Here is a 26,734-nt window from a genome sequence, read left to right on the forward strand (position 1 = left end):
CATATGTTTTGGTTTTAAAATCAACTTAGATGGATACATACCATGTTTGCTTTTCTGTGGCTTACATTTTTCACTTAGTGTAATTTGGGTATCTTTCTGGATTGATAACCATATATTCATTCGGTACATGTTTTTAAGTATTTACTGTTTAAAACTAGCAAGGAAAAAAAATAGGGTCCTTGCCCAAGCAACTGATATTCAAAAGATAATAAACAAATTGGGGGAAAATGTCACTATTGATAGGTTTAATGAAGGTAATTAGTTAAAGGGTAAAAAGATGAAAAGTGAAGGGACAGAACGAGCAGGAAATGTGCATTAGATAGTTGTAGTATAGGACTTTATATCTAGATCTGCTTTATTCTGCAACTAAATTAATCGTTCTGTTGATTGGCATGTGGATTACTTATAGTTGTTTTCTGTTATAGTCAATACCGTGATGAACATCCTTGTACGTGTTTTTTACATGTACAAGTATTTCTGTAAACTAAATTCTTAAAAGGAAAATCACATTTTTAAATGTTGATTATACATTCTGCCAAATTATCCTGTAAAACATTAGATATTATCTGTCAGTGGATGAAAATTGCCTCATTTTAATTTCCATTTACCTGAATCCCAGTGAAATTTTGCATATTTACTGATTGTTATTTCTGCCATAAATTGCCTACTTACACCGTTTTGCCCATTGTGGGATTTGTCATTTTCTTACTGAGATTTTAGGATTTCTTTATAATTCTGTTTATAATATATACATCATATTTTATAATACTTTCTCAATCTGTCACATGTCTATGGAATCTTTAGATTTTTCATTTTTATGGTGTCAAAATCTATCACTCTTTTCTTTCCTAGCTTCTCGGTTTTGTGTCTTTCCAGAAAAACCTTCTTATATTAGTTTTAGTCTCATATATTTTTTTCTGTGACTTCTTTAGTTTTATTTATGTTCATAGTAGGTTTTAATTCATCTGGAATAATATATATATATTATCTGGAATTATATATATACTATAATCTGATATATAAATAAAATCTAGAATTATATATATATAATATAATCTGATATATATATATATATATATATATATATATATATATATATATATATATGTATTTTTTTTTTTTTTTTCATTCTGTGATAGGGACCTAACTTTTTCCAGTTTCCTAACCATTTTCCCCAAATAATTTATTGAACAATATATCTTTTACCCCCACTGACTTGAGATACCACTTCTATCATATTTAAAAGTCCAAAATATGTGTGTTCTGAATTTAATACTCCATTGTTTTAATTAATTTCATTTTACATTTAACGCCTGATAGGGAATCCCTGCCCATTGTCTTTTTCAAAAAATTTTTGGCAATTTCTGTGTATTTTCTCTTCCAGATGAACTTTAGAATCAACATGTCAAGTTCCATTAAAAATCCCTTTGGGATTTTGATTGGAAGTGCATTGAATTTACAGATTAATTTGGGGAGAGTTGACATCTTTACACTATTGAATCTTCCCATCCAAGAACATGGTATGCCTCTCCATTTCTTTAGGTGTTCTTTTATGTCCTTTAGTAAAGTTTTGTGGTTTTTTGATGTAGGTCTTAGACTTTTCTTGTTAGGTTTATTCCTAGGTAGTTTTTGTTGTTATTGTGAATTACATCTTTTCTTCCAGTTTACATGTTGTTTTTCAATTGGTTATTGCTAATATGTAGGAAATCTGTTGATTTTTGTGTGTTCATCTTACCAAGTTCTTAGTTTTCAATGGATTCTCTTGAAATTTCCAGAAGGATGATTATATTTTCTGCAAATGATGGCATTTTGTTGTTTCCTTTTTTCCAGTATTGTATGTGTTTAGGGGATTTTTTGTTTATTTTGTTTTTTTCTGGTCATATTGCGTTGGTTAGGTTTCCAGATCTGTTTACTGCTAGCTCTGATTTGGGCATCTTTCCTGATGGAATCCTTTCCAATTTTTAAACTTTTACATTTATATGTGGCTGACATTTCTGGTAGAGCACGTTATCAGGAACAAAAGTTTCCTTCTTGACTTAACAAGTATTTTCATGGTAATGAATATCGTGTGTTATTATGTGTTCTTGTTGAGATGATATATATTCTTTTCACTTCTAAATTTTAATGTAGTGCATTACATTGATACATCTACCTCCTGGTTATGATGTTTTCAATTTTTAACTGTTACTGAGTAAGTATTTATTTGGATATTGCATTATACCAGGAACTTTGGCACACACTGTTGATAGTGCTAAATCTGAATGGTTCTTGTCTTTCTTTAATTGGAGAAGAGAACTAATTAACAGATATCCAAGAATAAGATAATTTTAGGCTGTGATGGTACTGTGCAGAAAATACGGATAGTGGTGTGGTAGAGAGATGAGGCTGGTACTTTCTTTGGTAGTACAATCTGAGAAGGTAACGTATGAATTAAGACATGAAGAAAAAGCATTCTAGGCAGGGGAAGATCACTATTTCTGTACTTAAAGTGAGTTGTATTTCTTAGTATTTTCTTTATCAACCCTTTCTTGTATGTGTTGTATGACACAACTGCTGAATTTAATTTACTAATGATGTGTTTCATTAAGTTTTTGTTTTGTTTAGTTATTTTGCTATTCCTGCTCAGGTTTGCTACTAGAGTTTTTATGCTTATGAGCTAGGGAGTTTTCCCATCTCTTTCCTGGGCTTTGTAAATAATATCATAATGCTCTGTTCCATCTAAAGGGTAGATCTATGACTACCTTTAAGATATCTTCTGTTGATATATTCTATTATGTTTCTACCTTTTCTTGAGTTAGTTTTGATAATTCCTTTTCCTAGAAAACCATCCATTTTGTTTAGATTTTCATGTTTCTTGATTTATAGTTTTTCTTAGTTTTCCGATTCTAATGACTCATGTTTTTTTTTTCCTATTATTTTCTATAATCGAATTGCCAAAGGCTTGTCTCTTTTATGCTAGACCTACCTAAGAAGCAGTTACTGGCTTTATTCATTACTTCTGTATCTCTTCTTAATTTTTTCATTTCCATTATCATTATAAATTATACTCATACATTTTGACTTGGATTTTATTTTTGAAGATTTTTAAGACTCTACATTTTTTCTATAAGGACAGTTATGGCCAAATCCCATAGGAAATAATATGCTTACAGTTTTAATTTTTATTTTGTCTGTATTCTGAGATGTTTTTTTTTTTCTTTTTAATTTTTAGGTGTCCTTTATTGTTAAATTTTAGTTTCTGTTAGCTTTATGGACCAAGATTGTAACCTGTATTATTATTATTTTTTTAATCTTTTGAGATTTTTCCTTTCTTTAAGGTATGGTCAGGCTTTTGTTTGCTTTCAAAGACTGTATTCTCTGTTCGTGATATATCAGGTTCTGTATTCACTATGATATATAAGTATAATTCATTAATTCTATTTCTGAATCCTCCATATCCTTGCATAATCTTGTTCTCCTCATTTTCTGACATAGATTATGTGGAAAGTATCCCACTAAGTTGTGTGAATTTTCTAGTTGCTTTTATTTCTAGTATTTTTACTTTATATATTTCAATGTTATATTGTTAGGCACATAGAAGTTTGGCTATTACACACTCTGGTGTATTAAATCTATTATCATTATAAAATATCCTTTTTCCATTTAATGCTTTTGCCCTTGAGTTCTTTGATATTAATAGCACCTTTGACCGGGCTTACTTTTTCATGCTTCTGTTTTTAGCCTTATGACTAAAAATTATAGCTCTCATGATAGCATATAGTTGAGGTTTTTTTATTTTGTTTTGTTTTAAATCCTATTCTGTTTGTCATTTTTTCAAATAAGAGAAACTTTCCCACTTGCTTTTCTATTAACTTGGTGTTTTGGTCTTTGGTCTTTTTCTTCCTATTGATGGTTATTATAAAGATGTCTTTTATTGTCACTCCCCATCCCACCCCCACCTGCTGCCCCTTATCTTTAGACATATTTATTAAGTTTTCTGTATTTTGTTTCCTTCCCACTTTGAAAACTATGTGTTTCATTTCTCTTTTTCAGCAGGCATTGAGTTAAATTAAACCGTACTTTTAATTAGTTGCTTTCTTTGCTGAACATAGGTTTTTGGCATTATATCATTCAGTCTTGGCTTTCCTATTTTTTAAACTGATATTTTAGTAATATGTTTATGTTATAATGTGTTTTCACTTTCCTGACTTTAAGGAATCACTTATTAACAACCAACCTGAGATGATAAAGATAGGTTGTATTATACTAGTTTCTTTTCCAGCTGCTTAGTGTTAATGATTCCGAGGGCTGTCCTTTTCTTGGATTCATTTTTGTTGTCGAAGGCATACATTCTGTAAAGTTAGAAATATTTGTCCTTTTAAAGCTTTCAATTTGCATATCTAAAAAAATTATTCTACAGTTTAGAATTTTACTTTCAAAGTAGTTTTGCTTCAAAACTTAAAAAAAAAATCTTTTTTAACATTTATTCATTTTTGAGAGAGAGAGCACACGCGTGAGTGTGAACAGGGGAGGGACAGAGAGAGAGAGGCAGACACAGAATCCAAAGCAGGTTCCAGGCTCTGAGTTGTCAGCAGAGAGTTTGACGCGGGGCCCCAATCCACAGACCATGAGATCATGACCTATGCTGAAGTCGGTCGCTTAACCGATTAAGCCACCCGGGTTCCCCTGTGCTTTAGAGCTTTAAATTGCACAATTTTCTTCTAGCATCTTCAGTTGTATTTGGGGAGTCTGATATCAATCTGATTTTTAATTTTCTTATTAACCACTGTCCTTATAAAGTTTCTACACTTTACATCCTTGGAATGTTCAGATTTTACCAGGTTATGACTGTGTATGTTTGCATCTGAGAATGAGTATGTATATCTGCATATGCATTTTAAAGCCATTTCATAAGAATCATTTTATTCTAAGGCTGTTTTTATGATGACTGATGGATAATGATAAATACCGGAGACAGGTTATAATAACTTATAATTAAAATGCATTGTACTCTTGATATTTTGAATTTGGGTAAAGTTTTCAAAAATCTGTAACTTTAATTCTTTTGTAGAAAAACTACTTATAAAATCTAGATTTGAGAATTCCATATAATTTTACTTATTTTAAACATTCATATTTGTTCAGTTTATAAAGTTTATAATTAATATTCATAAAAATTTCATATTGAATTGTGATTTCATACCGAGTTGTTGTAGGCAGATAAGTACTTTGAAGCTTAAGAAAAAAAGTCACGTTTTATATTAGCTCTGTGACACCAGTGCTATGCTAACTGACCATTATATCACCAATTCTTAGCGTATTCCTAGATCTTAACTAAAATTTATTAGATGGATAGATGAGTATGAATGAAACAGTGTAGGAATAAGTCAGTGTTTTCTTAATAGGTTTTTTGAAAGCTAAATTTATTTTTAGTCAGATTCACTTTAGTTTATTTACATGAATCTCAGGGTACTGATACCATAATGAGTCATATTATTAATTGATATTTTTTACAGGAGGACTTTAAGTAGGTTTTTATTTCATGTTATTTTATTTCAGCATATGCATAGATCAGTGTTCAGTGATTGTATTGAAGGTTTTATCTTAATGCTACAGAAAAACTATATCCAAATATACTAATTTTGGAATACTTTACTGTTTTAAGAATTGTAGTATTTTAGCTGAGGTTTACCCTATTTAAGACTACAAAAAATACGGATCAAAGAAATTTTTATTAGACTTTAGGGCCAGGTGTAAAAGAGAAGAAATTATGATGAAGGTAATAATGAGTATTTCTTATTTTATCTATAATTAGTCTGTGTTTGTCTATATACAAAGAAATAGGAAGAACAAATATATTTTACTGGTCTTGTTTTAGAGACATAAATCTGTTTATTCAGTCATTGTTGTAAAATTATATAGATTGAAATTAGTTTCTTAACTTTAATATATACTTTATTATATGCAGCTTTTTTAGTATCTTCTTATAAGCAACAGATATTTTCGTAATGGTAAATAATACCAAGATTCAGAAACTGTTATTCCTTTGAATTAAGTTTATGTAACCTATTCTGAATATTGCTTGAGTTATTCTGTAATTCAGTACATGATGATGGTCTCAAGTCAAGTTGTTCTAATGAACCTTTATTTTTGGTAGGTGAAATGGTATCAGTTATGATCTATGTCTTTAAACCCAGTCTATGTCAAAATGACAAAACTGGTCATAAAAATCAAACACATTTGCTAAAAGTAAAATCATACAAATTGTAAAAAGTTTATCATAAACATTGTTTTGGAGGGATTTTTCTGCATTGACTGGATTAAGAGAGCTTCAGATGCTAAGTATGGTGAGTTTTGGTTTGAAGATACCTTGTTTTCCTGGAGCAAGTGTAAGAATTCTTTGTTATTCTAAAAACATTTGTAATATAACCAAGATCTAGATGATCTTTCTTGAAATGTAGATTATCATCTTAAAATTCTGATTACCAGCCTTAAATTGAATGATAAATGGGCAAGGTAGTTTCCAGAACAGCAAAAGTGGTAATTGATGGATAGGGGTGGGATAGAAGGGTGGGGAGTATTAAAGGTCAAAGAAGTCCAAATTCTGGAGCTGCTAGCATTCTCATTTTTTAAAGTATTTTATCCTCAGAGGGTGACTCTTTTTCCCATTCTCACCTCACATAGTCTTTCATTTGATGTATTGAAGTAAGTTCCTAATTGATTTGTCTTTGTTGTCACATCTGTCCAAAACCATCTTTTTAAAAATTGATTATCTTAATACTTAAATCCTTCAGTAACCTACCATATGAATTCTGAACTTCTCAGCACAATATTGAAAGGCCTCCTCTTCCTTAAGCATTATTATTATTATTTTTTTTTACCATTCTCATTCAGAATTGTTTTTTCCTTTCTCTATATAATGATATATTAGTGTCTATTTAGTACTGTTTTTCAATCTTGTTTGGTATAGTTACTTCTTTGCACATAGAATTGCCTTTCTCTGTTGTATATTTGTGGAAGGCATCGATTATAATAAAATGATTTTTGTATTTCCTTTCTCCTTTGGCTGCCTTACTGCTTTTTGCGCATTGTATGTAATTGGTGGTGAATATTTGTTAAATCAGATGGAACTGGTATATTTGATGTCTAGTTAATCAGAATATACTATATCTTTATTCTGGGGAGTAAATACCAGTTTATTACTAGATGAACTTCTCTCTTTAATATAGCAGTGATAATTTATCTGCTTTGATAAGGAGTTAGTTTGAAATGTAATGCTAATATTTACAGTTTGGCCAGATGGCTCTTCTTTTCCAAATGTTTATATGGCATTGTGTTTTAGTATAAAAGGACTGGGAGTACCATTAATGGTATAAGCAAATTCCTTCAGTGCTGACCTTTTTGTTTTTTGGTTTTTTGTTGTTTATTTTTATTTTTAGAGAGTGAGAGTGAGCATGATTGGGGGAGGGGGCAAAGAGAGAGAATCCTAAGCAGGCTCCATTCTGAGCCTGACATGGGGCTTGATCCCACGACCCTGGGATCATGACCTGAGCCGAAATCAAGAGTCAGATGCTCAACCGACTGAGCCACCCAGACACCCTCAAGTCCTGACCTTTATTAAAAGACCTTGGTTTTCATTGTTAAGTATTTGCATATGAGAAAGTAAAAAAGAATTTTGATTACCTTGTTAATCTAAATAAATAGTAGTACTGTTAAATAACGATTTTTTTTAAACAAAAGCAACTTCTTTTGATTAAAGCATCATCTTTAATCTTTCAAAACCAAAAGGGTTTAACTTGCACAAAAGCATAGAGACAAGTATGATAAAGTCACTATAAACCTTTTTCTCAGATTCAGTGTTATCAAGAATTTGCCACACAACTTTGTTTTCCTGAATATTTTATGGCACATTTCTAGAACTATTCCTATATATGGCTACTGTAGTATGCATCTCTAAAAGATGAGTGTTTTCTTACTTAACCATAATTTCTTTATACTATGTAATATCCAGTTCATACTCAGATTTCTTAACTTACAAAAATTTCATAAGGTTTGTATTATTTTGCTGGTTATGTCTTTGGAGTCTCTTTAATTTAGAGCAGTTCTTCATTTTTACTTTCTCTGCCTTTTTCAATAAACATTTTCCACATTTCACTTTTGTCTGTCTGTCTGTATTTCTTTATTTATTTACTACTTAACTTTGTGGTTCTCAGCTTCTCACCTCCCAGGGTCTTTTTGTCTGTTTTTGTTTTTCCTCCAAGGGGACATTTGGCAATGTCTGGAGATTTTTTGGTGTCACAACCTGTGGTAGAATTGCTGCTGGCCTCCAGTAAGGTAGAGGCCAGGGATACTGCTAAACATTCTGAAATATATAGGGCAGCCCCCAACAACAGAGATAATCCAGCCCAAAATGTCAATAGTGCCAAGAATGAGAAACAATGATTTAACTTGCTCCATTAACTTTGCCTTCATTTTTATAAACTAGAAATGATTTCTGAGGGCTCTATTAGATTATTGTTTTCAGAGGGGCAAGAATACTTCATAGGAGATACTGTGTATTTTATGTTGCATAAATCAGGGGCATATAATGTTAGTTGTCTTAATATCAGTAATTACATAGTATGTTCAAGTAGTGACAGCTTTGTCCCTAAATATAGAACTTAAAGTCAGCTTTTTTAGAGCAGAGTGAAAAAACCCTTTTACTCCAGCATGGAATTTTCTAGTGGAAAGAATATTGAACTAGTTAATTGGATAATTGGTCTCTTTGTGCTAGATATTTAGAAACCTGCTATTTAAATGAGGGTCCTGTGCTTCTGTTTTCTCATCTGTAACAATGAATTGAACCTGGTAATTTCTAAAGCCCTTGCATTTTGATGGATCTTTATATTAGACAAGAACTTGATGTACACACACCATTTCATAAAATATCCAGCTAGTGAAAACAATATATCCAAAATAGTTTAAATATAACTTAAATTGTCATGCTTTGAATATTAATAACTTTGACAAGTTATTTCCTTTAAAGAATAAATTTAATAAGGACCTACCTTTCCTTTATATCTCTCCCCTCTTCATGGAAATTATCTTACATTTCATTTAAAAAAATGTTTCAAGGGTGGGAGGGAGGGAGGGTAGGGGATGGGTATTGAGGAGGGCACCCGTTGGGATGAGCACTGGGTGTTGTATGGAAACCAATTTGATAATAAATTTCCTATTAAAAAATAAATAAGTAAAAATTCTATGACAAAAATGTTTTAAAATATTTATGTGAATTTCTTTTATCTTTTAATTTTTTTAAGTTTATTTATTTGAGAGAGAGAGTGTGTGTGTAAGCAGGGAAGGAGCAGAGAGGGAAATACAGAATCCCAAGCAGGTTCCATGCTGCCAGTATAGAGGCCAACATGGGTCTTGAACCCACAAACCATTAGGTTATGACCTGAGCTGGGATCAAGAGTCAGATACTTAACCAACTGGGCCACCCAGGTGTCCCTATGTGAATTTCTTATTCAGGCCATTTTTAATGTTCTAGAACTTGGCTGTGGTTCAAAATGAACTTTTTTGCTATGGAAATAATGTAATAAAAATGAGTAAGGTCAATGGGAAAACACATTTTAGTTTTTAATCTGAATTAGCTCAGGACATGGTAGAGCCAGATATGCTCATAACTCAGTTGACCTTGGAATAAATGATTATTTATTTTTGTATTTTTATGACTGCATCCCCTATGTCAGTCTCTCTCCAGTTGTTCTGTAATGTAGTAGAAGAATCTTTCCAGTTGAGGAAAGAGGAATTGGTATTAAGGGAGGAAGTTCTCTTCTACTTCCTATAGCGTTTTTCCTCCTCCCATTCCCTTCTGTACTTTTTACCCTGTAATAGTGTTCATTTGTGTGCATACTTTGGCTCTCTCATTAAAGGAATAAGTTCCTAGATAGTAGAGTTGATTTTGCACATTTCTGCATCTCCTCTACTGCTAACTAAACAGTAGTATCTCCTGCACAAAGACTGTTGGCCAATGATGAGCATTTTGCCCTACCTGTTACTTAATGTTGCCCTATGTATGATTTTTCAATATCTGTAAGATATACCTTTAAAATTATTTTTTCTAACTACGTCTCCCCTTTCCAAATACACTACAGCCTTTTGGAATCTGAAGGTGAAGAATCCCCAAACCATCTTTTATTTACTCAAGAATTATTTGAGTCCTGACAATAAGATGGGCATAGTTCCAGTTGGTGGATATGTATCAGTGAGCCAAACAAAGTTCCTGTTTCCATGGAGTTTAGAAAGGCAATAAATATTATAGTAAGTCACATGTAATACATTTATGAAAAAACTGCATTATGAATAAAGATCTAGAGATGGCTGAGAGACTTGCTTGGGTTGCACAGGTAGCATCTGAACCAGTGTTGGTACCTAGGTCTTTAGATCCTAACAGTGTCCTTTGAATTAATTTCTTCTTCATTAATCTCAAACTGGGGGGATATCTATTTCCATTCCTATTCTTTTCTTTCTCCTCAGTGCCTTAAAAAAAAATCTTACATATAGGGGCACCTGGGTGGCTCAGTTGGTTGAGCATCTGACTCTTGGTTTTGGCTCAGGTTATGATCTCACCATTTGTGAGTTTGAGCCTGGCATTGGGCTCTGTGCTGAGGGTGTGGATCCTGCTTGGGATTTCTCTACCCTTCTCTCTGTCTGCCACTTCCTGGCTTGCTTTTTCTCCCTTGCTCTCAAAAGATAAACAATTTTTTGTGTGTGTGTGGGATTGAGGCCTGGTGTCGGGCTCTGCGTTGAACATGGAGCCTGCTTGAGATTCTCTTGTCTCTCTTTCTCTGTTTCACCCCTTCTCTTCTTCTGTCCCTTTCCCCTGCTCATATGATCTCCCCCCCCCAAAAAAAATCTATATTTTAACTTATCAAGATTTTCACAAAATAAGAATAGTGGACTTAAAAATCAACTTTTGTGGAGAAGCTTGCGATCAATAAGAAAACATATTTCTCTTAAAAAATATTTTTTTTTTTAACTTGATATAGAGAGCAAGCATGGGAAAGGGGTAGAGGGAGGGAGAGAGAACCCAAGCTCAGTCCCAAGACCCTGGGATCATGACCTGAGCCAAAATCAAGAGTTGGTCGCTGAACTAACTGAGCCATCCAAATGCCCTGAAAACATATTTCTGTACTTAATACCGTCATGAAGAGATTGAAATGTATTTTTCGTAATAAATTTTCACCGAGCTCAATTAGGACAACAGCGTGGCATAGGGGACTTTATGTCAGAAAATCACTTTTGATTGAAAGTTAATACCTTCTGTGAGCTAACTTTCTGACCTTCCCTACAGTAAAATACTCTGTTCTAGAAAATAGAAGTTTTATGCTTGTCTACCAGTGCCACATTCCTTTTTCTGTTGTCTTAGATAAATTTGTTATTTTGGTCAAAATCTTTTCATATTTATCTTTCTGCAAGCAGTATCTCTTTGAACAGTTTTAATACCTCTGATCTATACTTTCGATTTGGCACTTAATCATGCACTGCTCTTTGAGATACTTTATTTTCTAAAATTCTAGTCTGAAATATTATTTAATTTTTCATTTGTTTATTTTACCTATGTTCATTTTTCCATGTTCATTTCCTTGTTTTTCTTTTGTCTTCTCCCATTGGATTGGAAAGTTGTAGATATTTTAACAGAAAATTTCACTGGGAAACAACTTTTTCTTTAAAAAGACTTATCTGGGGGGGTGGTGTCTGGGTGGCTCAGTTGCTTGGGCATCCCACTTTCGGTTCAGGTCATGATCTCACGGTCCATGAGTTTGAGCCGCGTATTGAGCTGTGTGTTGACAGCTCAGAGCCTGGAGCCTGCTTCAGATTCTGTGTCTCACTCGCTCTCTGCCCCCCCCCCCCCCCCCCCCCACTCACACACTCTCTCACTCTCTCTCTCTCTCTCTCAAAAATAAACAAATTAAAAATTTAAAAAGACTCATCTGGCCTTCATTGAAGATAAGAAGACATAGTTTTTATTATGCTATAATTTTGAATCACAACTTGCTATGGCTAAATTGTGTCCAAAAGTCTACTTCTTAAAATATAACATTTATGCTTATACCACTACCTTAAAGGATAATTTACAACTAAAAAGAATATAATCTTGTTTTTTTCCTAACTCCCTATCATTTTAACAGTTGTTATTGATTGACTAAAGTTAATATACTGCAAAATTTTGTGAAATTTTTCAAGTATTTACAGAGATTATTTTCAGAGTATTCAGTGTCTATTTGTATTTGAAGCATTAGAAATCTGAAATCATGCTAAACTATGTTAATCTAATGGAAATTTGGAGAGAAACATATTATTTCCTCCCAGATTAACATTCAGTATTAAATATGTGTTGGTTAAATATAGCAGTTATTCCTGGTTATTAGATAGGTGATTTTTAAAGATGAAATGACTCAGTTTCCGATGTTATAATGGCTAAAAATTTATTGCTTACAGTTTTTTCATATTTCTTACATTTAGATAGTAGGCATGAGCATAATTGTGTTCTAGATTATTAATTTCTTTTCTATTTTAGTTATTAGTGTTAGAAGTACTTTAGATTTGTGAAATAAATATGTAAATTACTGATATTTTATATAGTAATTATCAACTTTTTATCAGCAAACAGGAGAATATAGCTCAGTACTTACTTGTAAGTAGCAGAATGGTAAGGGAGATCACAAGACTTCCCCATGTCTTAGGTGTTTGCTATATTCTAATTCTTTACATTTAAAAAAATTGAATTTGGTATATGTTACTGTATTACTGGTTCTCAGTGGGTCCATAGTCCGTCAGGGTCCCAGAGACCATTTCAGGATATCAAAGAGGTCAAAACTATTTCATAACAATACTGAGATGTTATTTGCTTCTTTTACTGTATTGACATTTGCACTGATGATGCAAAAGCGTTGGTAGGTAAAACTGCTGGACTGTAGTCAAGGCAATGGCATAAAATTGTACTATTGTCGTTTATTCTTCTGTGTACTCACAGTTAACAAAAAAAGCCAATTTCACCTTAGAAATAATCTGGGGAAAGCAATAAATATTAATTTTATGAAATTTGCACTTTTGAATACATGCCCTTTTAATATAATCGTTTGTGACAAAATGGGAGGTACACATAAAGCACTCCTGTGTTGTTGTTGCTGTTGTTGTTGTTGTTGTTGTTGTTGTTGTTGTTGTTGTTGTTTGAGATGTGAGGAGAATTAGCCATTCTTATTTTCACGAAATGCCATTTTTACTAGAAAATATAACTGATGGACACAGTACACTTACCAAACTTGGGTATTTGGCAAATGTTCTCATCAGAAATGATGGAAATGAGCTTGTCACTTTAAGGAAAACTTTTGGCAGTATTTGTTGCCAATGATAAGATTAACCTTTTAAGCACAACTTGGAATTTTAAATTGTATTTGCCTGGGCTTTATAGTACTTAAAAACTTTTCTGATAAAACCAGTGGTGATATTAACAAATGTGATTTTTTTTTGATATTGTAGGTGAATATTAATATATTTAATCCTTCTCTGAAGTTTTTGAGAGTGCAGTACTTTATAAGTGTGTAAGGGGTCCTTAGAGCAAAACTTTTAAGAACAGCTGATTTAGGTCCTCTACTAAAGTCAGAGGTTTCACAGTCTAAGTCCTCATAGCTCCCCGTATCTCACTCTTGCCCCATTAAATTAAAATAGAAAAGATTACCTAATTTTAGTTTAAAAAAAAAAAAAGAGAGAGACCTGCATATGAGTAGCACATTCTTAAATTCTTCTACAACTGTAATTTCTCCTTTAAACAGTGGGCTTATCTATTGCTTGAATTTATTTAGGATTGTATTTATCATGATATTTAACATTAAAATATATTTTTTCTCTCTTCTTCCTTTTTCTTTACTTCTCTTACCACTTCCCTTTCTCCTTTCATTTCTCCCTTCCTTCTTTTTTTTTTTTTTAATGTTTGTTTTCTAGGTGGAGTCTTTCATTTTGGATCAGGATGATTTGGAAAATCCAATGCTGGAAACGGCTTCCAAGTTGCTCTTGTCAGGTACTGCTGATGGTGCAGACCTCAGGACAGTAGATCCAGAAACACAAGCCAGACTGGAAGCTTTACTAGAAGCTGCAGGTAGGTCTGCAGACTTTACATATGTAATTAATCTATCTAATTTTCCAAAGTTACATATAAATCTAATAAAAACTACTATGATTAGGGGCACCTGGCTGGCTCAGTCAATTAGAACATGCAACTGTTTTTTGTTTTTTTTTTTAATTTTTTTTTTTTTTTAACATTTATTTATTTTTGAGAGACAGAGACAAAGCATGAGCAGGTGAGGGGCAGAGAGAGAGAAGGAGACATAATCTGAGGCAGGCTTCAGGCTCTGAGCTGTCAACCCAGAGCCCGACGCGGGGCTTGAACCCACAAACCGTGAGATCATGACCTGAGCTGAAGTTGGACGCTCAACCGACTGAGCCACCACCCAGCCACCCCATAGAGCAGTGTTTTAATTAGAGATTATATACATAGTCAAAGATTTGGCACCATATATATAAAATATAAAGGAAAAGAAATTCTAAATCTCTGTGATCATTAAAAAAAATTTTTTTTTACATTTCGTTTTTGAGAGATAGCACGAGCGGAGGAGAGGCAGAGAGAGAGGGAGACACAGAATCTGAAGCAGGCTCCAGGCTCTGAGCTGTCAGCACAGAGCCTGACATGGGGCTTGAACCCACAAACCATGATATCATGACCTGAGTCAAAGTCAGATGCTTAACTGAATGAGCCACCCAGGCACCCCTCTATGATCATTTTAAATAACCATAAATAACCAGATTTCTGTCCACTTTAATTTTTCTAAAGTGTATATAAATATATTGTGAACATTAATTGATCATTTTTTTAGCATCCTGATTTGCTATACAGTGTACATGCAGTACATGCAAATTGCTACTTTATTATATAGCATAAAACCAACCTACTGGTATTTGGTAATCCTTTCAATAAATATCTTGTAACACAGCATCTAAATATTTGAAGCACTCATGGTTAAATTTGATTTCTATCCTGAGTAAAATTATAGAATGGATTATTAAAGGGATCTTGACCAAATACAAATGAAAACATAGTAGGGGCACATGCAAGGTTCTGTTCTGGAAGATAGAAAACTATTTGTACAGAATAGTTGATACAGAATGTTAGCATTTGCCAGAAATTTGGTGTTGCTCTGGGAGTTTATGTGAGAGAAATGAGAATTGTGAAATTATTTGAAAATGTGTCGTAAGAGGAAAAGAGAATGTTTGTCCTGAAGATGGGAAACCTCAGGTTGAATATAAGAGGGATATTTGTTTTTGTTTTTGTGCTCCCAAGAGGCAGAACCAGATTGAAAAATGCTACATGAAAGTAGATTTCAGCTGATGAAAGGAGTTACTACTAATGGAGGAAGAGTTCCTTTTCATAGATACTAATAGTTGCCTCATTTTCTCATTTCTGTATTTATTACCATTTTTTCTCTGTTTTTTCTACAGTAGCTAGCCTCCCCCCCCCTTCCTTCCTCCTCTTCTTCTTGTCTCCCTTTCTCCTTTATTTCTTTCTTTAAATGAAATATTTTACATATAAACCCAGAGGGAATACCCATCATCCAGCTTAAACAGCCATCAGTGCGTGGACAGTCTTGTTTCATCTTAATTTGTTACCACCCTGCTGAGATCCCCTACCCCTCCCCTCCATGTTAATTTAAAGCAAACTAAGCATTATATAATTTCATATATAAATACTTCAGTATATACTGCAAATTAAGACCTTTTAAAAAAATAACCAAATACCATTGCATATAAAGAAAAAAATAATACTAATTCCATCATTATTGCCAAATACCCTGTCAGTGTTCGATTTCCCCACTTGTTTCATAATGGTCTTTTTCAGTTGGTTTATTTAAATTAGGATCCAAACAAATTTTTCATTTTTTGTGTAAGTTTTTAAATTCCAGTATAGGTAACATGTAGTGTTATATTAGTTTCAGGTATACAATACAGTGATTCAGCAATTCTATACATAGTCAGTGATCATCATAAGTGTACTCTTAGTCTCCTTCACCTATTTCATATTTACATATTTTTGTATGTAAAATTATACGTGTTTTTCATGTTAAAGTTTCAAGTTAATTTGAGTTCTTAATTGTTAACAGGTTCCTTCTTCCTCTTTTTCCCCCCTACTTATTTGTTGAATAAATAGATTTTATGTGACTCATTTTATGGCACTTGTGCATGTTGTATTTCCTGTAAATCAGAATTCAGACCCAGATATTTGACCAGATTCAGATTCATTTTGGCTTTGGCATGAACAGTCATTCATAGTGTATGTATTTCCTGTGTATCACAGAACCACTCTTGTGGTTTCATTTTTCATGGTGTAGAGATTGATCATGGTTTAAGTATCCTGAGAAAGTATGCCTGAAAAATAAGAGTTTTTGATTCTGTCTGAAAGTGCCTTTGATGCTGTCTTCATACTTGATGGTTTGACTACATATAGAATTCTAGTGTAAAAATAACTTTCAGACTATTGAAATTATTACTCCATTGTCTCCTAATTTCTGGTGTTGCAGTTCTGAAAGTTAATGCCACACTTATTTATAGTAGTCTGCTATCTCTGCAACTTTTCCTATGTCTTCCTTCTCCATATCATTAGAATTTTCGGCATTTAAAATTTTGTTCACATTTTGAATATTTTGGCTGCCCTTTACATTTCGGATTTTCTACAAAAAAAGTCTGGTTTTTTGTTTTTGTTTTTGTTTTTTTTAGTCAATAGCATAGCCATAAAAAGCTACACTGGAAGGTATATGTGCATGTTTTGTCAACTGGTGGGTTTCACTATGCAGTATTTATTATATATTGTAAATGATATATATTATATAATTAGTTTACTATTACAGCACAACAGTTTATTCTAAACATAGTGGCATGATATTTACTATTCCTTAGTTTCTGTAAATAAAGACATATGGGCACATAGTGTGGCTAGATTTTCTTGCCCAGAGTCTCAGGGGCTGAAATCAAGGTATCTGCTGATGAGTAGAGTTCTCATCTATAGGCTGTAGGAGAAAATCTGCTTTCAGGCTTATTGTTGTTGATAGGAGTTGTAGGACTGAGATCCTGATTTCCTGTGGACTGTCAGCTGGGGCTGCTCTTACCTTCTTGAGGTTGCCCTCATTCTTTAACATGTGGCCCAGTCCATCTTCATGCCAGCACAGTAGAATCCTTCTAATGGTAAGAATCTCTGATTTCCCTTTCTCCAACTAGCCTAGAAAAACTTTGTTTTTCATGGGCTCATGTGATAAGGTCAGTCTCACTCAGATAATATTCCTGTCTTTAGGTCAGCTGTGCCACATTATGTAACCTAATCATGGGGATAAAAGCTATCAAATCCACAGTCCCAAGAATTACATAGAGTGAGTTCACCAGAGCTGGGTAATCTTGGGAACATTGTAGAATTTCCAGTACACAGTGACTTGGTAGAGACCCTTTCATTTCTTTGAGAACTCCCCAAATGTCAGTATCTTTAAGTGTTTTCTCTGGGGTTTTTCAATTTCTTGACAGAGACATTTACCAGTTTTTGTCTGGTGAATGATAAACCTGGCTACCTGAATTTTGGGAGCTTAGAGTGGGAAGAGGCTGAGGATCTCACTGTTTGACATGCATACACTTATTTAATCTTCATTTCCATTTAGTATAACATCTCTTTCTCATCTGTATCTAATGACTACTAATCCTGGGCCTTTCTGGTTGGTTTCTATAGAGAACAATCATCTGGCTGTGCTGTTTGGGAATGGAGTCTTTGAGTGTTTGACTGCTTCTCACAGTGTTCAGCTAGTCTCTCTGTATAATGACCCACGCCTCACCCCTGTATCTGGGACCTGTACTTCCTGAGTCCTGATGGGCTGATCACCTTGTTTCTCTTTTGATATCTATGTTTCTGTTTATTCTGTTCTGCTAAGTCCATTATTTCTCCTCTTTTTTTTTTTTTTTTTGTCTTCATAAGTGGGAATTAGGTTGAGTAAGTCTTAGGAAAAAAAGAGAAAATAATTATCTTAAAATCAGAAATGTAGGTAATTTTTCAATGTACTTTTTTTCTTCTGTATTTTATGTAGCCTATACTGCCTTATTAGGACATTTTTGGTCACAAGTGACATGGTTCTGTTGTTCAGTTGATTAAATGTTAGAATTGGGAAAGAATCATTTGACCACATCTTTTCTGATTTTTGATCTTCATTGATTAATATTTAATAACTGGATAAGACCAGTAAAAAAAGGATCATCATAATCCAGAGTAGCTACAATGAATTCATTTTCAATCAGTGTGTTATTTGAAGGGTTACCATTTATATCTTAGGTTACTTCCTACCTAGTTATATTTACTAAAATGGTTATCTTTACTTATGAAGATATGAGAAGATAAAAATTTAATATGGAATATTTTGTTTTCACTGTTCTTTCTTTTTAAGGCAGTGGTTACTTTCTGCTAATCCAGATATATCCTCTTCCCTAGTTCTCTTGCTGTTATTGACAAATAATTGTTATATAACTGATCTGAATTGGCTAAAAAATTGGAGCTATTGTCTCATGTGAAAATGCGTCTGTGGCTTTGGTTTCTATAGTGTTAGGATACTTAACTAATCATAAATATCTTAATAAATACTACTATAGCAGATTCAGACTATGGTTGGATTTTATTTTTAGTGACACAAATTATATAGTAGGTATCAGTTTTATCAGACTGAGACTGTCTTTATTCCTTGCACATCTTGATTGTAACACATACCAAATTTGATTGGTCTGACCATTTGTTATATCTAAAATCATAACGGTTTCCTGCCAGAATTATTTTTGGTTCTATAAGATGTAGTATTTGATATCTTGGATTTTTCAGAAATAAAAGGAGATAAGTATAAACTTTTGTAAAACTTTATTATTATTTTTTAATTTATTAAATGTTTATTTATTTTCATTTTTGAGAGAGACAGTGTGAGCATGGGAGGGGCAATGAGAGAGGGAGACACAGAATGTGAAGCCGTCTCCAGGCTCTGAGCTGTCATCACAGAGCCCGACATGGGGCCCGAACTCATGAACCGTGAGATCATGACCTAAGACGAAGTCAGATGCTCAACTGACTAAGCCACCCAGGCACCCCAATTTTTGTGAACTTTAAACACAAACTTATATGATGTTATTAAGCCCTTCCAATGTGAAAGGATATGTTTACTATTACCATTTGAGTGGTTTTTTTTGGATTGATGTCTTAGTTAATAACTAATTAACTAGGTTAATATAAAGGTTTGCTTTAAAACCTGTGATAGTGCTTCTTGAACTTTACTGTGCCTCTGAATTGGTTGGGGATCTTTTTTTAAAAATGCAGGTTTTGGATGAGTAAATCTTCGGGCCTAAAATTCTGCAGTTCTAACATGCTCCCAAATTACAGCAATGCTTTTTGTCCATGTACCACATGTTGAGGAGTAGTGATCCAAAATATCTAGGTGTTTATCTTCAAGTTGGAGCAGATGTTTTTAATCCTGGCTGTGCATTAGAATCTTGGCACTTTAAAAATATATGTATGCCTAGGCCCCACCTCTTACTTAATACATCTTTAGATGGAGGAGAGCTTAGCATCTGTATTTTTGAAAAGCTCTGCTGAGATGGGCAGCCTGGATTAAGCACCACTGAGTTAGAATAATAAAGGTTAAAGATAAATTTGCTTTGTAGTGATATCTGGAAAAGCAGTAAATTATATTCATGCAGGTGGTTACTAACCAGTTCTGCTTTTGAATTTGTTTTCTTTTGCTGTTCTGAATGATTTTTAGATATGATTTTGAGTACATGTAATAAGTTATAGATGTAATTTGAAATAAATAGGTGCTTATATATAGGTTATCTTTTGTATGTATGGCCTATTATGTCTTGTTAGGCCATTTTTGGTCACAAGTGGTAGTAAGCCACCTAAACAGTCTTAAGCAAAAGTGGGGATCTACCGAAAGTATGGGGATTGTTCTGATTCCTGGGACTAAAATAACGTTATCAGAACTCTGTTTTCTTTATATTTCTCTGCCCTCCTCTCCTCTAATTGACGTATTTTGTGTGGTCTTTTTTTCTCTGTAGTCATGAAAGTGGCCAAATAGCTCATCACTCACGTCTTAGCAATTTAGTAACCTTTGAACATATAGGTCCTACCAAACCAACGCAAAAGTCTGAGTGAGGACTCCTAGTTGTTCCAGCATAGGCCAAAGACCCATTTCTGGCACCAGAGAGTCACAGGGTCAAGCACTTACAGACCACATGGAAGGAATAAGATTATTAGAGAATTGGAGAACAGTGATTTCCCAAAAGATTCCAGGCAGACAATATATATGTCAAGTGTAACATTTGAAGGTTGTTTGCTAACATATATAGAGTTAAGTAACTTGACTTTTGCTTTGTTTCTCCTTTTGGGTGTGTCCATATGGTGTGAAAATAATATAATAGGAATAGGCAAATTATCTACGGCTGATGGTAAAGCCTTTGCAGATCCTGAAGTGCTTCGGAGGTTGACGTCGTCTGTTAGTTGTGCGTTGGATGAAGCTGCTGCTGCACTTACCCGGATGAGAGCTGAAAGCACAGCGAATGCAGGGCAGTCGGACAAGTAAGAACATTTTCTCTGTGATTGATATAAAAACGTTTTCTTAAAAGTAGCTAATGTTCACTGAGCTTTTATTTTGTGTATGGCATGGAAGTATATGTGAAATACTATATGTGATATCTCGTTTTTACTCACATAAAGCCCTAAAGCAATGGATTTTGTTTTTACTCTCGTTTTACTCATGAAAAGCTCAAGGGAAGCAAATAACTTAATCAAGATCAAATAGCTGACAAGTGGCAAAGCTCAGACACCAGTGATGCAAGACTGACTTCTTAGCCAATATGTTATAAAAGAGCTTTTGCTTATTTAATAGATTTTGCTGTCTTTTAATGTTTTGGTGACAAAGAAATAAATGCTTTCTAATTAGTCATGCCATTTCTAGTTCATGTGCATTGTTCTGACCATTTGATTTTATTTAAAAAAAATTTTTTTTTTAATGTTTGTTTATTTCTGAGACAGAGACAGACAGAACATGGGTGGGGGAGGGGCAGAGAGCAAGGGAGACACAGAATCAGAAGCAGGCTCCAGGCTCTGAGCTGTCAGCACGGAGCCTGATGCGGGGCTCTAACTCACAGACCGCAAGATAATGACTTGAGCCGAAGTCGGATGCTCAACCGACTGAGCCACCCAGGCGCCCCTGTTCTGACCATTTTAAATAGCAAGGTTTTAATTTATTTGTTTTATGAATGTTCAAAAAATATCATGGATCTAGTTCCCATAATTTGAATGTAAGTGAGTCCCAGGGATTTTATTTTTGTATCCCCTATAATTTCTTTTCTATAGTACTTTATAGTTACGGCTCAGTGAATATTTTGTGACTTTGCTATTTTAAGTTTTTCTGGTGATCTCACTCAATAAAAATCATACCATCTCATATATAAAACCAGTTATGGATAATATATGAAAAATGGATATAAGCTTTAAGGAAGCAAATGTAAAAGAATTATTAATATGTTACATTTTTTTGATTACTCAGAGGCTTGTTTTAGCAGTTGCCTTTAACCAGTTGAGAAAATGGGAGTATTCTTTTATATATGGGTTTAGAGTGTAAAAAATAGCATTTAAGGATTGTCTTTTGGGGCACCTGGGTGGCTCAGTCATTAAGCATCTGACTTTGGCTCAGGTCGTGATCTCAGGGTTCATGAGTTTGAGTCCCATGTCAGGTGAGCTTGAGCCCCACTTTGGTGAGTCCCACTTCTCTCTGCCATCCCTCCCCAACTCTTCTCCTGGGATTCACTTTCTCTCTCTGCCCCTTGCTCACTTGTACCCACTGTCTCTCTTAAAAAAAAAAAAAAAAAAAAAAAAAAAGGATTATCTTTGTATAATAGTGTTTTTATGTAACATCTTTTAAGAGCATGAAAAAGAAGTTGTATAGTATTAACAAGAAAATTTGCTGTTTCTCTTGGCTCTGTATTAATCTTCATTGGTTTAGATTTTTGTGTTTTTATTAATTTACTGTTCTTCTCATAGATTGACCCTCTTTCTTTTGTTAACTTCAAGTTCTGTTTCTTAATTAACAGTTTTACTACCCTGTAATATTATTGATATTCTCTTAAATATGGTGCCTGTTTAGACTGTCAAGAAAGAAAGTTAAAAGCACCTTGAAGAGTATATTAAGGCTAGTTCAAGCAGGAAATAGAACAGAAAAATAAAAAGTCACTGATTCTTTGGCATTGAGTATATTAGAAGAACAGAGCATGTTTGTGACAATCATTTATTCAGCAAAGCTTGAGAAATATAGTGGAGTGCATTGATGTTATATGCTAGATTTTATTAGTTAAGTGTGGTGCCATGTGCCAGATCTCATAAGTTTGAAATTTGAACTGCTGCTACAGTAATTCCTATAAGCTTGTTTTAAAGCTAGCATACACATATGGAAATGTCTGAATGCAAGCCTGAATGGGATAGTAGAGTAGGGTGTGTGTGTGCCTGAGGAAGAAAGAAAATATAAGAGTCCATGTGAAAGAGAGAAAAGATATGTTCTTACACAGAAATGTCTTGTAGGAAGGATTTGTCTTACATTTGTTTAAAGGTAATAGAGAACACTGGGTCTGAGGACTGTTAGTGTCCTTTAAAATGGGAAATTACGAGACAAGGACACTAAGTGTTGTTCAAGACATTGACGTAGGTAAGGGGACAATACAGTTAACAAGTAAGTAAAATATGTAACATGGCACACGATGATGAGAACTATGGGGAAAAATTGAATGGGAAAGTGCCAGGGCAACGTTTGAGGTTGGAAGTCATGGTGCATTTTTAAGAGTAGTCAAGGAGATCCTCCCTTAAAAGGTGGCATTTTAGCAAAGACCTGAAATTGGTAAGGGTGTGAGCTGTGTCTGAGAGGTCTTGCCAGAGGAACAGCAAATACAGGTATCTTAGAGTTGGAGCTTAATTAGCATTTTTTATGAAAAGCAGGAAAGCCAATCAGTGTGGCTAAAGTGGAAAGAATAAGAGTGATGAATAGGTGATGAAACCAGAGAGGTAAAAAGTAGGAGTGTGAGACCCTACCACTGGACAGCTCTTGTAAGTACTTTGGCTTTTAGTGTGAGATCAGAAGCCAAATGGAGGATTCTGAACAGAGGAATGCCATGATATACTTTCCTTTAAACAAGATCTCTCAGGCTGCCGTGTTGAAAGAGTCTGAAGAGAAACAAAGGTAACAGCAGGGAGACTGTTTAGGAGACTTTGCCATTAATCCAGGCTAAACATGATGTTCTTGAATCTGGGTGGCAGTAATAATAAAGGTATAGAAAAGAGGTTCCATGGATGACTTCAGTACCAGAAGTGACAGGACCTTGAAAAGGATGATATAAGAATTGACTTATATTTGAAATAAAGAGAATGTTAATTAAGAGCACTGGATTTAGTGTTTTTCTTCGGATGGGTTTTATCCAAAAATAGAGAGAATTTTTAGAAATGTCCATAGTTGGAATTATTTTGGGAAGTTTATAGGGCAAACACTTTACTCTCAGTCTAATTTTCTGTTGTTCCACTTTTTCTACTTTCCTTTTGCTTGAATTTAGCATTTGCCTCGCCTGGGTATTTTTCAGATTTCGACAAAATACGATACATAAGTAAATACTTCAAAAAAGAATTTCCTTATCGTTTATTCATATTTTACTCAAAATTATATGCTTGTAACTTTCCTGTCTGATTTCCCTTTAATTGATGGAAGGATTCAAGAAGACCTTTATAATTAGTATAAGTTTTACCTGTTTTATTAAATACATTTTTATTAACTTTTATATAAGTTTTCTCATGACCAAGCAAAAAGGAAGTATAATTATTACCTGTATTTTGTTCATGTGATTTTCCATAAATTTTATGTTTTAGAATTTTGGGTTTTTTCCAGTGATAGTAAAGTGGGCTTTGTACTTCAGTGCATAGCTATAAACATCTTATAATGTTGATAATTCTAATTCAGTGAATTTTATGAGTAGATTTTAGTGAACTGAGTCATTTTCAGTTTTCTGTTTCTTATGGATCATATTGAAGTGATCATTCTTGTTTAGCACGACTGTCCAGATTAACCTCAAAAACCAATACTTATGGTGTGTAATTTTTAACATTTTTATATGCTGATGTTATAATATTCTTCCCTAATAGCCGCAGTTTGGCAGAAGCCTGTTCAGAAGGAGATGTAAATGCTGTGCGAAAGTTACTCATTGAAGGGCGGAGCGTAAATGAGCACACTGAGGAAGGGGAGAGCCTCCTTTGTTTAGCTTGTTCTGCTGGATACTATGAGCTTGCACAGGTTTGTAGTATCAAAATAAAGCACATGGGCTATTTTTGTTTTTGTTTTTTAATCTGGCCTACTTAGACAAGAAATAATAAACTCAACCATTAGGCTCATTTCAACAAATTTTTGTTAGATACATGTTGTGGTTATGGGCTGTGACTATAAATCACTAGGTAGGTGTTAACGTAAACATGTTCCACATGTTTTGATGAATATATTGTTTTCTAATATCATTTAAACTTTTTCTTTCATAAGGTTTTGTTGGCAATGCATGCAAATGTGGAAGATAGGGGAATCAAAGGTGACATTACACCTTTAATGGCTGCTGCTAATGGAGGACATGTCAAAATTGTGAAGTTGCTGCTAGCTCATAAAGCCGATGTCAATGCACAGTCTTCAACAGGTTATTCATGTTTCTTCTTTAAGTTTTGTTAAATATTAGCACCTTTTGGTAATAACTATGTCACATGAAAATCATCATTAGTACAGCTTTTGCAGTGCTCTAATTATGAAGTACTGCACATTTTCCTAAGTGTATGCATTAGATTTAAAGTATAGAAATATTTTGAATAAAGTTTCTCTTTTGTGTCTGAGGATGATTACTTGGCCTTTTGAGGTTCTTTTAGATTAAATTAAACACTGGCCCAGTTAGAAGGACTACCCTCTTGGAAATGGGCTATAGTTCTTCAATCCAGGTTTCCTATTTTTCAGGGAAGAAGGGAAGGGAAGATAGGGAAAACAAGAAGGATATGGAACAAAAGGCAGGTCTATCATTGTCTACTGTTACTAAATTGTGGCCTATAGAAAAAAAAATTATGAAAACATTGTGTCCTACAATGGACATGACTTTAGTTTAAACTAACTTTATTTTTTTTTCAAACTTGGGCATGGATGGATTTATATAAAACTTCTAAAAATTAAATGAAAATATATTTTGTGCATCTTCATGCAGGATTTTCAAATTTGTTAAATAATTGAAAGAATTTTTATGATCTTACAGGTTCTGGTTGGAAGGGGTTTAGAAATCGTTATTTTACCCAGAAGGTTTTTTTTTCCCCCTGTAACACAGGAGATTTTTATCATCAAGAAGGAATGTTTTTGAAATTATGTAGCTTTGATCAGTTAACTGATAATTGAATTTGTAGGAAATCAAATATGTATAATTAAAAGGAACAGTATGAGATGTACCTATATATGATGAATAATTATCCTCCCAAAATAAAGCTTCTGAAACATTTCTCCAATTAAGGTTACAATGAACATAACTTTTTTTTTTATATGAAAAGTTAGTTTCAGAATTGCTCAGTTCTTTGATAACTCTACAGTCGTGTTAAGTGTGTCTATTTTCCATATATATTTGACCCTGATACTAAATGGAAAGAATTGGGAGTTGATTTCAATAAGATAAAAGGCAATGGGAAAGGAATGATATATATTTTCTAAATTTATTAAAATTATAGTCTCCCATTTCAGTTTTCTTCCTGATGCTAAATTAGGATCTTTTTATTTTGATATTTTATGTTAATGTCTTTTTGTTTTTCTTAAAATAGGCAATACAGCACTTACATATGCTTGTGCTGGAGGCTATGTAGATGTTGTAAAGGTGCTCTTGGAATCCGGTGCTAGTATCGAGGACCATAATGAAAATGGTCATACTCCTCTTATGGAAGCTGGAAGTGCTGGACATGTGGAAGTAGCCAGATTGCTGCTAGAAAATGGGGCTGGCATTAATACGCATTCCAATGAATTTAAAGAGAGTGCCCTTACATTAGCTTGTTACAAAGGTACGGTATAAAACATTTTTTTAAAACAAAGTTTTTAAGTACATGAGATGACAGTTATTTTATATAATAGAGTTTTTAAATTAAAAAGCAAATTAAGAGGTGGCAATAGAATATGGTATGTAATTAACCTAAAAGGGTTTAAAGTGTTTTAGAGTTTAATATGTAAAATTTTAAAATATAGACTTAATATTATAAATATATGTCAATGAAAAATGACTGTTACATGATTCAGTTGTTTTATCAGAAACAGTTATTTAATTTTAATTATGCACTGTACTTTTTAATGGTTTTTGTGTCAGAATATTTTTCATGGTTCACACGAAAGAATCCTATTGACTCCAGAAGTATTTAGCCTATAAATTTAAACGTAAATACAATCAAAGTAGCTAGAATGATCCATTAATAGGAATGTTCTTAAGCTATTTCTCATGATACTAAGAAGAAAGGAGAAAAATTGAAGAGACTGGAGGAGATTTGAGAAATGAAAAGTGGTGTGAAGAGAGTTTGAATTCTAAAGAACAATTCTAGAGTATCGTCAATACATTTCATAAAGTTAGA

General features: G+C 33.5%; 1 protein-coding gene across 7 annotated transcripts in view; it reads left to right on the top strand.

The window, feature by feature from the left end:
• ANKRD17 (ankyrin repeat domain 17) overlaps positions 1-26,734 on the top strand; it is a 164,075-nt gene that overhangs the window by 67,153 nt on the left and 70,188 nt on the right. For 6 of the 7 annotated variants that reach the window (XM_058722305.1, XM_058722306.1, XM_058722310.1 and 3 more), the window contains exons 2-6: positions 13,966-14,119; positions 20,500-20,656; positions 24,260-24,407; positions 24,648-24,795; positions 25,943-26,176. In XM_058722305.1, coding sequence (XP_058578288.1) covers positions 13,966-14,119; positions 20,500-20,656; positions 24,260-24,407; positions 24,648-24,795; positions 25,943-26,176 — 841 coding nt within the window. Of the gene's footprint in view, positions 1-1,501; positions 1,521-13,965; positions 14,120-20,499; positions 20,657-24,259; positions 24,408-24,647; positions 24,796-25,942; positions 26,177-26,734 lie in introns of those variants that run through there. The other variant, XM_058722308.1, reaches the window with a different exon arrangement.

The sequence above is a fragment of the Neofelis nebulosa genome, chromosome 3, assembly GCF_028018385.1.
Source record: "Neofelis nebulosa isolate mNeoNeb1 chromosome 3, mNeoNeb1.pri, whole genome shotgun sequence".
Classification (NCBI taxonomy): Eukaryota; Metazoa; Chordata; class Mammalia; order Carnivora; family Felidae; genus Neofelis; species Neofelis nebulosa.